This window comes from Falco naumanni, chromosome 5 (assembly GCF_017639655.2).
Source record: "Falco naumanni isolate bFalNau1 chromosome 5, bFalNau1.pat, whole genome shotgun sequence".
NCBI classification, from domain to species: Eukaryota; Metazoa; Chordata; class Aves; order Falconiformes; family Falconidae; genus Falco; species Falco naumanni.
In genome coordinates this window covers 37,571-52,295 of record NC_054058.1, presented here as the reverse complement: position 1 = coordinate 52,295, position 14,725 = coordinate 37,571, and the positions used below count along the sequence as shown (strand labels likewise).

General features: G+C 44.3%; 1 gene segment (V, D, J or C); it reads right to left on the bottom strand.

Annotated features, from left to right (window-relative positions):
• LOC121088541 overlaps nt 1-14,725 on the bottom strand; it is a 37,226-nt gene that overhangs the window by 9,529 nt on the left and 12,972 nt on the right. The window contains 1 exon segment of the C gene segment in view: nt 4,041-4,094. Coding sequence covers nt 4,041-4,094 — 54 coding nt within the window.

Here is a 14,725-nt window from a genome sequence, read left to right as displayed (position 1 = left end):
GAAGTGAAGAACACTTTAGATAGGTAACCTGAATTTGCCTGGGACAAGTTTTGTTTTAGGTCTTAACTCTCCACCTTTTTTTAAGACTATGAAATATCTCTTATGTTAGTTATAATTTAGGTTATCCTAGGTATCAGAAGCCGTCATTCTAGACTATACATCTTACCAAAACGATGCAAGATTCTATACACTCACAAATCAAAAGTTGTCTCCAGTCCAAAAGTGTTTAATACCTACATATAAGACTAAAAACCACAGACTTCTACAGTCAAAAGGATGTACAAGGCCACAATGAGATGTTACTCGGAAGCTAGGCAGTGACCCTAAAACCCACCATATTTTTTTTTCAATATACTTTGTTAGAGCACCTTTTTTACTCATCTAGACCGATAAATCCACCAGGTCTAGATGAACATGGAAACAGAAATGCAGAGAGAACTCTGGAGCCAAAAAGAAAACTTTTACTGGTTTTTGGTGCGATAGCACTATAAATTGTACATGTTCTTCCTGATCACGCCCTCCTTCCAAGGGCAGAGAGAATTAGCAGTTAGAAGAAAATTTATCTTGCATAGATCTTGACTCCTAAGCCCTAGTGTTTACTCTCAGCTTTTAATCATGACTGTCAGTGCTTCCTCTACAAAGATCCCCAGGTTCCTTCTGTGAAAACACATGAGCATGCAGAGACTTCAGAAGAGGTGATGAAGATAACTCCCTAGAAGGGCTGGCATTGCTCTGCTTTTGTTCCAGTGGATATAAGGAGAGGCTGATCATCTCTACTGCTGCCTTCTAGTAGCTGGCTTTATGAATTTTTTTCCTACTCTAAAAGTATCTTTGACGTAAGTTCATTGGCTCATAGCCTGGGTGGCTAATGAGTGAAGACATGGAAACAGGGAGGACACGAAAGAAAAATGAGAGAGATTTAACAAACTAAACCAAAACAAGTCAAAGAGGAAGGCAAGTGGAAAAGGCAGACAGAAAGAATGATAAAACTACTGGAAAGACAAAGAAACCCAGAGAGTAAGCATTCTTGAAACTGGTACAAGCAAGAGCAGAGACAATCAGAAGAGAGTGTTATCAACTGTCAGCTCTGTTCTGCTTTTCCAGTGTCCACGGCAGACACAGGCACAACGTTTCATCACCTCAATGGGTAAACTCACGCACTCTTTGTCACATATTCTTCACCCACCTAAGAGAAAAGTACCACAGTTCTATTCCCATCACGGCAAGGTTAGTTTCATGATTTCTTGTTATCTTTCACTTCTACTGTCATTTTAAAAATCATCTGTGTATATGCTACGTATCACTATCATATATAGGGAAATTTCCAAGTGTCCTCTGCATTGAACAGTCTGGTTAATCACAGTTACTTACCTGTAACTCCGAGCACAGTGTCAGCTCCAAAGGTTAAGTGTCCTTACAACAGTCAGTAGCGCAGTTAAAAAGCACAGCTGTGCACAGCCAGCCTACAGCCCACACTGCCATTGCACCCTGCTTGCCAGCCACTCCATCCCTTGAAAGGGCACTGGTTAACAGAGCATGCACCAGCCTGTGTTGCTACAGTTTGCTCTCAGATGTGGCAGTAGTAGATGGAAAAGCTTACTTTGCTCCATGATTACAAAATGCCCCAATATAGGTGATGTTAAACCCTTTACTGGGAGGGAAGCAGGTGGAGAAAGCAAACGGGGAAAAAGACAAGGAGTACAGGAAAAAAGAGCACAGAGAGAAAAAGAATGCAGTCCTTTCTGAGAATTAGAAATCATGAAAAGGGCTGTTAGAGGAAGCCAGTGTTCCAAAGCAACTTTAGGTAGCCTGCCTTCCATCCCTGGAGAGGGGAGCAAAGCACCAGCAAGGCTACTCTTTCCCTGCCTGATCCAGCAGACACAAGAATCTGGGCTCTGTCTCTGAAATGTTGATTTTGATTGTTGTAGAGATGAGCTGCAAAAGCTTACAGACCAAAGACAGATCTTTCACTTCCAGCCTCTCTAACGTTTTCTTGGTGAATGGGAGAAAACAGAATTATTTCTTACTTTCTCCCCTCATGAAGTTCTCAACAGGGAAAGACAAAGGCAACAGACAGGGATCTCAAAATACATGCCTGAAGGTTCTACACTTCCATGGTAGCACATCTCATTTTAATATGCAACCAGTAAAGCATTAATCCTGTCCTCATGGCTGTATGAAAAATTATCATTATTCTGCTGTTAATTAAGAATGCTCTTGTCCCCTAAACCAGTATCACATATATCACAGAGATCTGACTACTGTCTTACCTATGACTGTGAGTTTTGTCCCACTGCCAAAGTGCTGTCTGTCATATTCACACTGTTTTGCAGCTGCAGGAAAACCTCTCCTCTACTCTCAGGCCTCTGAGCCAAGCCTCGTGGGCTAACCTCATGCGCTATCGGCAAAAGAAGAAACACAAAGAACATTAATTTATGGTCCCCTAAAAAAAAATAGAAAGGTCTCTAAGGGAACACCACTCCATCTGTGCATCTAACCAGATGAGATACATCTCAGTAATACCTCTTCCAGAGCCCTTTTGCCTCAGGCTTGAGCGAACTGGTTGTTGTAACTTTCACCATCTCTTTAGAGAACACTTATCTATTTATCTAGGTGTACTATTAGAAAATATTTCCCATATGCAGACAGAGTAATTATCTTTGCTTATTTTCAGCTAAAATCCTTATTTCCTTAATAACCTCATTTGCTTTCCAGTCTTCTCTTGTCAAATAAATCTCTTTTTTCACTTACAAAACAATTTGTGATATATAACACAGGACCCTGGTCCACTCTCTCCATTGCAGCAGTTCCTAAACATCTCTTCCTTTCTCCTTCCCTGGAAGGAAGTCTCTTCTTTATTCTCCCCCTTCTCTTATTATGGATATTAAAGTTAGCTGCATAATTGACTATGGTCAGTGAGGGATCAGTTTATCGATTTTCATCAACTCAGGCACCTCAGATTCACACTGGATTTCAAAAAACATGCTGACCACCCAATTCTTCCTATGGAGATTAGATTTTATCCCTTATAATCATTTTATTCTGCAGTGGAACAGTGTGGTACAAGTGGTACAAAAGCCTGAGGCATCAATTCTTCTGACTCAAGGACGATCACAAGAGGTCACCATCATTTATCAGAGCATTAGAAGCAGCATTGTTTTCCCCTGGATTTGGAAAGAGTCCACATCCAGAAGCACGGCGGAGAAAGAAACATACCCTGACAGCTACTTTTATTTGAAATGAACCACTTATCCTGTTTCCATGGTTTTCAGTAGCCTTTTAGCATCTATTCTGAGATAGTAAGGCCATTGTCCTAAATGATCTATTTATTACCATCCTGACCAGCCTGTTTTGTGGAAAAAACTTGCTGTGCTGTGGGAAGTTGTTTTGTCTAACAGCAAGGAATTAAACAGCTAAAGAGTGCTGTTAGTATGGCTTATGGTAAGGTTGAGTATTTATTTGAGGGCTCTGGTTTTTTTTCAAAATGCTAGTACACTTATTTGCCTTTCCCAGTTATCTGAGATGATAACGCATGCTTTACCACACTACCCAGAAAAGATCCAAAGTAATTCATATTTGTAGAGTCTTGATTTTGTTTTCTAGACCTGTCCGAAGTGTAACTGAAAATCAGTTCTTTCCAGACAGATAGCCTTTCATTGACTTGTCCTTAATCACCTGTAGCCCCAGGAAAAATAACATTATGGAGAATAGCTATACTTTGGGGGAACAGTGATTTTTGCTATGTCCATTCCTTAAGACAATATACTTATGCGTATATTTTAAAGCCATTCCTCATCCTAATTCCTTCTAAGGGCAACTTTTTATTCACTGAAAATGTATTCATTCAGTTCTCCAAAGTAAAATGTGTGTCCTCACCTCAACTACTAAGCTACTAAAAGTCTATTCTCCAAAGTAGACTGGGTTACTAGCTCATCAGGAGAACACCAGTTTAACAATGAAAGGGAGAATAAAGTTGAAGTTCTCTAAAGAGAAGACCTGGGATTTGAAGTGGCTTAAAGGAGAAAACAAAAATTTCTTACCCATTACTGTAAGTTTTGTGCCATCACCAAAAATCTGCTGATCACAGTGACGAAGTGTTGTACCATAAGCTAAGAAAAGGGATGCACTGCAGTTGACTTTAGTAAGGAGAAGCTTAAGCAATGTTTACTGTATCTGTAATCCCAAAGAACTTTCAGTCTCTGTCTGAAGGGCTTTGGTAGAAAACCAGCATGAAATCCCACTGTATAATCTGCAGCATTTATAAAAGCATTTCCCAGAGTTTTTTGATACTTATTTTTATTGTCTACATTTCACCTCAGATTGTTTTACAGCCTGTCTCTAATGTCCATATTATCTCATTGGTTTTAGCTGCTCTGGTCATTTTGCAGGTGTAGAAACCATGCAAAAGTACTCAAAGCAGTAGAGGCTGTCATCGTCTAGAAATAGAATTCCTCTGCAACTAGAGCTGCCTTACTCTTAGAGTAAGAGCCTTAGAGCTCTTGTACTCTAAGCATTGTGAAGCCTCCATTTCTGTAACTTGTGGAGTTAATAATCAAATAATAGCCTTTGTGGTTGCCACAGTCACATACCTTTTCATAGAGGGTTTTTGCTTTCTGTGGCACTGAGCTAAACCAAATCCATTTGTTCTCCCTTCAGTGGCAGGCCAGCCACCTTGTATCCCGTTCAATGTTCTGGGAGGTTAAAACTAACCCACACAAGGGCAGCCCAGAAGAATCAGTTGACTGGTCTCAGGCAAACCCCTGATATCCACTAGGGAGAACCGCAGTGACAGTGTGGAGCAGAATTAGAGAAAGCCACAGGTACAAGTCAGTCCACGGGCACCAGAGGCTTATTTAAGAGAGAAAACCCCCACCAGATTTCTGGTGAAATGAGAGATACCTGTGGCATGTCAGAATTCTTTCTCTAGCACTTGTATCACATTAATAAAGAACCATTTTGTGGTCTATTGCAAACATTATCGCATCAGAAAATAATGCTAATTCTCTGTTTTGCATACTCTGATAGGGTTCAGATCCACCTGCAGTCAATATGGTTTGCTGAAAATTGTTTCAGTGCTTCAGAATCTCCTGGCTTGTTTTCCAGAGAAGGCAGGATCAGTTCCCAGATGGTGCCATTAAGTCATAGCATACCAGGTCTGTCAAGAAAAGCCAAGACAGCGCGTGCCCGATGTGCTGCAGAGTCCTCTGTAGCTGTCTTAGCACACTCCCACGAGGCTTACGCACATAAGGGTTTTTGTAAAGGCCTCCTGGGGAATGCATCATTGTGAGTTGTCCCCACAACGATATAACCTTGTACAAAAACAATCCCACTCGTGGCTCTGCCCTCCCATTTTTGTCACCCAGTCACCATGAAAGTCAGCTATGGGAACCACAGGCCACATCCCTCCTCTGCCACTGCTGTTCCTGTGTGGCAGTCCAATTACCTTTTTGTGTATCTGAATTTATAATCCTTACAATTTTTTCCTGATGACAAAAAAAGTAGGTGTTTGGTTTTTTTTTTTCTTTTACTAGCTGGTTTTAAATGCATTTATTTTTCACTTAGTAACTTCCTGATGTTGCTGATGCTGCTTTCCTTCCCACTCTTTCTCCTTCTTCCCCAGGATGGTAAACAAACCTCAAGCCAACAGTAACTGGTTTGCATTAAGCGTGATTTGCTTTCTTCTGACTGGTGCTTCTGTTTGCAGCCTGGCCTGACTGTGAATATGCATGTTGGTCTGGGCTGCACTTGCCACAACTGCTCTGAAAGGAAGGGCAGTGGGATGCTGAGGCCTTGTGTTCGCGTTCCTCTGACTGCCTCGTTGCAGGAAGCAGATATAAAGGCTTCTCCTGGGTGCCCACGACCTTGACTATGGAAAGGCTTCATCTAGGAGTAAGAGCACGCCTTCATTTTGGAGACTGTCCAAAGGGGGTGGGGACTGGCAGTAACAGGACACTTTTATGTCCCTCCCTTACATGTAACTAAATGGAGACACAAAACTGGTTTTTTCCCCCATAGGTTTGTCCAGATGTGATGTAACTCACGAAAGGAAAAAGTCTGTGTTAGTAAGGGTGTATGCACCAGCACACACCAAGGCAATACAGGGAAGACAGGCACATGAACAAAGCAGTTCGGATTTGGGGCATGCGCTGCCCATCCTGGCCTAGTCTTGGCACATAAAAGGTCGACACAGTCAGCAACATGACCAAGTACCTGCAGTAAACATGTTCATATTGAGTTTTAATGGCTTCACTTAAGTCTGTTGATATAAAAAAAATAGGCTGTAGGTACAAGACACAAACCTTTGAAAGGCAGCAATTCTACTAGTAAAAACACAAATTGTGTTCTCATTTCCAGGTATCCCAGAAGAACACATGAGTTTTGATACATCCTGTTCAGCTGGGCCCAGCTGCTGGTGTCCCAGGGAAGGGAATGAGACACAGAGACTAGGCTGAAACATTCAGGACTGAGACACAGGACTACAGAAAGCCAGGTACTGGGCAGATGGTCTCAGGTACCCCTACGGTTATCCTCTCCTCTACAACAGCAAAACTGTGCACTCAAGTCACTAATTATGGAAATGACTGCAGACATTTTTCTTTGTTTAGATTGAATTATTTTTAAAAATACATTTAGGATTTTGTCTGGCTTTGCCTAAATAATAACACTAGTGACAGGATATTATTTGCCGGCCTTGGTCTGAATCTGGCTCTGATCTCAGCACCGTTTATTCAGGGTCTAAAGCCATTCTGCTAAAATTCATTTAAGATTATTCTGTCTCCTTCTCCAGTTTACAGCTCCATTAGTGTCCTTACTGTCACTAACAGACTCTCTCTCATATGTTGTCTTTCATTAAAAAACAAGCAAATGACCTCTGTATTAATTCTGAAGGAGTGTTTCCATGTGGCACAAACACCTCCTCCGGCCATGTTCAAAGGGCAATTTCCAGGACATGCCAGCAGAGACCAGTCTTGTCACACTTTAATGTTCATCTGTAACCTGCCAAAAGGAAAGGTGTTGTAGGCTCTGAATCCAGATAAGTGTGAGGGAGAGAAGAGAGGAAAGACAGTTCCCTCGTTTTTATTTCCATGTCTCTCAAGCTGTGCAAAACTTCAGACAAGGAAAGGCGAGAACATGCACGCAAGAGACATTTAGGGTCGTGTTTTCTAACAATGGTATCATTTCAGTGGGGGAATTTCACAGAAGAGTAGCAATCATATCACTTATATCAATCCTGCTACAAGAAAGCAGGCAGAGCCACAGACACCCTGAGCTTCAGTTCTTCTCATAAACATTCAGTACTTTCAGCCACAAACCCTTAAAATTAAGCAACAGCCCCTTTTCAGGCCATATCTGTGTACTGAAAAGGCAAGGGGGTGGAAGAAGAGAATGTGTAAGATTGCAGCCTGTGGTGGGCTGACCCTCACTGGCTGCCAGCTGTCCACCGAATCCCCTATCTCTCCCCCTCCTCAGAAGGACACTGCAGGGCGGTGGGAAATGAGATGAGAAAGTACTCATGGGTCAAGAGAAAGGCAGTTTAACAAAGAAAAATCAAAGGCTGCATGCAGAAGCAAAGGGAAACAAGAAGACCGATTCTCTACTGCCCATCAGCAGGTAATGTTTAGCCTCTTCCCAGGAAGCACGGCCTCAGTGCACGTAAAGGTTGCTCTAGAGACAAGTGCCTTAATAGCAAGCATCCCCTCTCTGCCTCCTTTCTCTTAGCTTTTTATGGCTGAGCACAATATCACATGGCATGGAACATCCCTTTGGTCAGACTGGGTCAGCTGTTCTGTCTGTCCCCCCTTCCAGCCTCTTTCCTACCTGCTGGCCTTTGGAGCTGGGGGGGGAGGGGGGGGGGGGGGCAGTTTTGGAGAGGCAGCCCTGGTGCTGTGTGAGCACTGCTCAGTGGTAGCCAAAATGCTGGTGTGTTATCAACACCTTTCTAGCTACAAATACAAAGCACAGCACTACGAGGGCTGCTGCAGGGAAAGTTAACTCCATCTCAGCCAGACCCAACACACATCCATATGCAGATAGTGATGCTACACCATCCTATGTATGTATATTTCCTTTCTTTTCTTCCCTTTGTTTCCTTCCTCTTCCAGCCTGTGTCTACTCAAGCTTCTTGTTAGATGATATTGATTTGGGCCCAAGCTGTTCCACTAAAGAACAATATGTTTCCCAAACATTCATCTTCTGCTCCCAATGCAGTACCTGTATTGGATGGCTACCACAAGGTTGTCTGTCCTGTTAATTATGTTTGGAGTTAATTCTTGTCTCACAGGAAGCCTGAGAAACAGCAGCTGTGGTGGGAAACATCTTCCATTTAACATCTTCATTAATGATGCAGATGATGGGGCAGAGAACACCTAGGAATTTTGCAGAAAACACCAAACTGGGAGAAGCAGCTGGTACACCACAGGGGCATATGCTGCCATCCAGAGGAACCTCGACAGCCTGGAGAAAAGGGCCAACAATAACCTCATGAAGTTCAACAAGGGAAAGTGCAAAGTCCCATGCCTGGGGAGAAGCAGCCCCACCCACCAGTACCTGTTGGTGGTGATCCAGCTGAGAAGCAGCCTGGCAGAAAAGGACCTGGGGGTGCTGGTGAGCAGCAGGTTGAACATGAGCCAGCAGCGTGCCCTTGCTGCAAAGGCAGCGAATGGTTTCCTGGGATAAATCAGACAAAGTATTGCCAGCAGGTCAAGGAAGGTGATCCTTCCGCTTCATTCAGCACTATTAAGGCCACACCTGGAGCACCTCATCCAGTTCTGGGCTCTTCATTACAAAAGAGACATGAACATACTGGAGAGCATTCACAAAAGGGCCACAAGGATGATGAAGGGACTGGGGCACCTCGCACAGGAGGAGAGGCTGAGAGAGCTGGGACTGTTTAGCTTAGAGAGAGAAGGCTCAGGGGGAGTATGAATAATGTATATAAATACCCGAAAAGAGGATGTGAAGAGGACAGAGCCAGGCTCTTCTCAGTGGTGCTAGTGACAGGCTCAGAGAAAAAGGGTACAAACTGGAACACAGGAGGTTCCTTCTGAGCACAAAGAAACATGTTTTTTTTACTGTGAGGGTGACTGAGCACGGGAATAGGTTGCCTAGGGAGGTTGTGGAGTCTCCATGTTGAGAGACAATCAAAAGCTGTCTACATGCAGTCCTGGTCCGCTGGCTCTGGGTGGCCCTGCTCAAGAAGGGCATTTGGGTAAGATGACCTTCTGAGGCTCCTTCCAACCTCAGCCATTCTGTAACTCTTTGACTCTGCAAAACCCTCCCAGTCATGGGAGGATGACCACACCATACTGTATAGCACCATTATCTGCATAGAGATGTGGCTTTACAGATCCTCTCCTTCCATCATCTCATCCTTTGAGCAGCTAGTATAATCTCTAGAATGCTGTTACTGACAAACTGTTACGCATTACAAATATACAGCTGTTTACACAGATGTGCCTGTGATATCACTGATGAGTATCTGACACAACTACCTTTGACGATGGCTCTTGCAGCAGCAGCTCCTCTGCCACCTTCTACAGCAGGAGACAAAGGACAATAAATATGGGGACAAGGAGCGTGACAAGTAGGAGAGTAGCTGTTTCATGAGAAACTTCTTACAATAGCTGGGGGTTTTGTGTATTGCCACTTCAAGCTGGCAAAAGCAGCACCGCATGGGAGAAAATTGTACCTCGGAGCTTGAGAAGGGAACTGTGACTTCAGACCTTCAAGATGGCAATGACCACTAGAGATCTCTGTGGTTTTCTGCTACCACCTGGAAACTGCACAGCTGTGACTGGTCAATAGCCACCTGATTAATCTGCTGAACTTTGACGGTTACCCACAAGTTTGTTTTCACAAGGCTTTAAAAATGCATTTGCCACTCAAAACTAAAAATGCTCAAGCACTGAGAAGTAGAAAGGGATCTTTCCTCTGTTATGTTCCCAGAGCTGATAAAGCTGGCTTTCAGTGTTTATGCAAGAGGTCTGAGCTAGGACTGTAACATTATGATTTTCAGGAACTGCAAATTTATTAGTAGAGAATTAAAAAAAAAAAAAAAAAAAAAACCTAAAAATATCTAAATCACCCAAAAGTCACTCACAAAGTTACTACTATGGTGTTCATATTCCTTAATGATTCCAGCATAAACAGCTTTTCCTAAAACTTTCACAGGCCACATGGATCAGCAGTAATAATTCCAGACAGCAAGAGAGTGAATGTGTTTGGCACCTGTGTAAAGATGTAAGGCTGAAGAGGATAAGGAACTCAGTGTGGCTGCATTTTGTGAGAGACTATGCTTCCCCAGTGCGTCCTGGCTATGTGTTGGTAGTCTGATACGAACAGCGAGTAGATCACAGACCTGGAGGTGTGCTGAGGAGCCTGTGAGTGCTCCCTGGGAGTAGGGAATGGTGTTACACTTGTTGCTGGAGTCAGAAGAATAGTGGCTGCCAAGGTGTGCAAGGACTGGTGTGTGAGGCTGAGTCTTTCAGAAATGTCTTTGGAGGACCAGATTAAGTCCAGCATGAAACTAGATTTAGCTTTTTCAGAGCCTTCACTGCATCCAGGGTGAGACTGCAACGAACATGCCTTTCCGTCATGCATCTGGATTTCCCTAGCCAAGAACAGTTTAGCCTCTTTCAGAGCAGAGCCTGGAAGCAAAGTAACATTTAGGTAGCATAGTCAATCAGGAGACTAGGACCCTGGCACGAAATTGAGTGATCCACCCTGGCAGTACAAAAGCCTTCTAGCAATTTTCGTGAAACAGAGGATTGCATCTTTTACAGGACATGCTCTGCTCTTGGCTGATTCCTGCTCTTTGCTCTCACCAGCTATTCTCACCACCTCACACTCCTTTTTTTTCCCATAATCAAATAGTATGTTTCCCTTCAGCATATCCATCTTTGCCACATCAGTGAGCAGCACAGTACATTTGCTACCTGTGATAGTTGTGTGCTTCATATGCTGCAACTTCCATAAGAGCACGAGACAAACATTTTGTTTGTGCTCAATAGCATGCAGACCGTCAAGGACAACCTAAAAACAGAAGCCCAAAATACACGTGTTTAGCCATACCTTCTTAAAGATACCTTTGGCTCTTCTGTGTGCTAGTTCCCTTTCCTTGAATGAGAGGTAAGTCCTAGGTTATGCAATAAAACCAGGAGCACAGACAGGCAATGGCAGGCAGGGGAGCCCCAGTAACACCCCACCCTCACTTTTCCCAGGCCGAGCAATTAGCTCACTCAAAGCTCATCTCTGCAAGCAATGAAGGTAGAGGCACAATAGGAGGCAACTTCTGCCTTCAGCTGGCCCTCACAATGGGAACACCAGGTGATGGCAGCCTCTTGTGGTTTCCCTTCTCTGTCCATGAAGTTTTGCTGTGAAGAGATGCCTTGGTCCAGCTCAGAACTGTATGTGTTTCTAGGGCAAGGAAGAGAGGGAACCTGTAACAAAGCAGTGTGTGGGTAGGTAAATAAAAGTGCCGCAGAGCATGCTGCTGCTTGTCAAGTTGCCAAGGGGCGGTCCCTCCCGGACTGGAAGGAATGCCAGGTCCCCTGTGTATGTTTCCTCCCACCTGTAATGGTGCCATCCTCCTACATCCATAATCAGAGGCTGGGCTCTCTTCTCACACTGATCGACCTCTGACTGGGCACCTCTGTCTTTGGGTGGATCATCAGTATGTAGCAGAACCTTGAATTCTCCTTCTGCTTTGTACCCTTTCCTTGGTGCTACAGCGGGGTCTGTGGGGAACTAGTGACCCAGAACATGGCTGTGCTTCTGTAGCACCAATCTTAAGAGATAACTGCCGCCTTTCACTAACCACATCAGCCTCAATTCTTAATGCTGATATGTGGGTTTGTATTTCTGAAGGCTGAAGCTAGATGCTGCTGCACTGCTTTGTCTGCCCCCCTGCCCTCCAAAGTCCTGGCTCCATTCCCCGACTTCTTCTTCCTTGTCTTTCTTCTGCTCTTCCTCTGCCCATCCCCAATCTGTCTCACATCTCTCACTTCGGCAAGGTGGGGATTTTATCTTAGTGCTCCACCCCCTTGCTGTACTGTGTCATCACTCATAGCACAGAAATACATGGCTGCATCCTTGGATGTCACGTTCTTGATTGTCATCACAGAGCGATCATTACTGTCTCTGCTTATCTCAAACTTGTCTTTACTGTAACCTTCCTCGTAAGAGCTCTGCATCCACGTAGAAGTGCTGGCTACTAACTTCAGACCATCCCTTGGAGGCTGCTGGTACCAGAACATATAGGCAAGTCTGCTATTATTCTGGTAGCACGTGATGTCCACAGTCTCTCCAGCTTTCTTAAGGGTCTCTTTGGGCCATTGTGTGATAAGGTTTCCCACCCCAGGACCTGCATGAGTGAGAGGAAAAAAGAAAAAAGGGAGGAGTACAGATGATGGCCAGAAAGGGTCCCTTACGTCATGCCAGTCCTGCACGGCCTGGATGCTGCAGATGGATTTGTTGTCTCTCACCAGGTAGAAAAGCAAGGAAAACAGTCAGCACGGTCACAGAGCAATGCATTTCTGCTCATCACAAGGTGAGAGAGAAGAGGTTGTGAGACTGATGCCCCTCCCCTTGCTCTGATTTTTCTCTCAGGCTTGGGCGGGGAAGAGAGGAGGGACACTCCACCTTTGATACCCTTTTTTGTGAGCCATTAGAAGCAAAGCTGAGCATTCACATGACTGTAAATTTTGCTGTAGCTTTTCTACAAGATAGGCAGTGTTCTGAGCTCCTGACAAAAATGTGAGATTGCTTGCAGACCAGTAAGTTGCTGGCTGAATGTGGTACCATCTGTCATTCCATCATTGTGCATGCCTGAGTACGAGATCTGTTAGCCACGAACCTGGGAATATTGTCTTCATAAATTATTTTTTTGGCTCATTTACACCTGTGGATATAACTTGAGCCATCCTTCCAGACTGGTTTATTCCAGTAAATGTAGACATATACCGTTTCATTCTGGAGAGACCTTCTTAGTACCTGAAAGATGATACCTCATAACTCAGAACATATGTAGGCAGAAGCAAAGATGATTGACCAAGATAGCATAGGCACAAAAATCATGTTTAATCACATCTAAATTTCTTTGGTTTTGGCGTCAGGGCAGTATCTTCCCTGCAGTTTAATCTTCCTGTGAGATCTACTTCAATTCCTATTGCTGCAATGGAGAGACGGGACACAGCTTGATGCAAGCAAATGTCAATTTATTATATAGAAACACGGGTATATATACTTTCAGAAGTCGTGCGTTTTAAACAGATTGGTTCTTTAGAGCTAAGCATTGCATACTAGGCAATCCCCGATTGGTGGTTAACTACCATCAATTAACAGCAAGGTGTTACCTTTCCTTGGTGCCATCCGTCCCCCACTCCCCTATGCTCTCTCAGCATGGCTCATCATGTTAATAGTTGTGTCTATACAAGCTCGAGCACATTCCCCTCAGCTAACTGATTGCCACGCATGGTCTTAGTTTCCAGCCTGCTCCTGCATCCTATTACAAAAAGCAAGGCATCTCTGCCAGCCTTTTTTTCTGAAAGCAAAAACTGTGGTTAGACATTTAGTGTCACAAACAGTCTGCTTCTTCTAGTCCGCCAAATGCATCCTAGTTAGCCTTGTCATAACCTACACCACTCTCTATTCTTATCTGAATATGTAAGATTCAAAAAACTTACATGATTGTAGCTGGTTTATTCCTTGCTAGTACTTTGAATGAAGTAAATATATTTCATTTCAATGTTCTTCTTCGGTGATCCTGATACTGCAGTCTCTTCTTTGTTATTCCCCCAGTGCCTCTGGCCCACAGTGCTCCAGGACCCCTCCCTAGCAGCAGAGCTCAGGCACTATGAAAGAAGACATAACTTTTTTTATTCCTCAAAAGAGAACATAACAAAAAAGAGCAGCAGCAAGGTAAACATAAATATGCAGCTAGTACTGCCCCTGCTCCTTCCCTCCCTTCCACTCCCCATCCTTCCTTTCTAACTCTATCTTCTTCCGTGCTTTACACTGCTATGAGATCATGGGCATTTTCCCCACCTGCTTGCTATTGCTTTCCTTTCCCTAGCAGCTGGTCTGTGTTACCTGCCAGATCCTGGTGAACCCAGCCCACCTGCTTCAGGTGTCCCTGAGGAAGCAAAGGGGCTGCTGATAATCATCGGTCACAGCTGTTGACCTCATGACCTGATTGCTCTGTGTCTGTGATCTCTGACCACTGCTTGGCTTTCCACCATAGCTGTACTGACCACCACCAAAGCTGTCACAGTATTGGTGAGATGCTAACTTCACCATTGGCAGGAGCAAAGTGGGACTCTGTTCTGCTGCTTTAGGGACCTGCTCCCTCTCCTCCCTTTCTCAGTAAGGGGCCAGGAGTAAGGAAAAGGAAGTGCCTGGCTTCCTAGACAGTTGCACCGTTCCCTAGCCCCTCGTCTGCTAGCCCAGTAGCTCTAGGGCACTGCTCCCAGCACACACCTAAGCCAGAACAGGCGGGAAGGTTCAGGAAGATCTCATGTAAGGCTGCAGGGAACCCCGCTTGTGTACAGTGGTCGCCAGTCCCCAAAACAAATATCTGTAAGGCTCTTTAAAGAAGGCTTTTGTTTGTGCTATCATCCTAAAAGGAGCAATAGGGCAGGAGGGTAGTGGCCAAGAAGCCAGGCAGTCATCAACATACCACTAGGCTGCAATCATTTCTTCAATCAATATAATTGTAGACCTTGGTGTA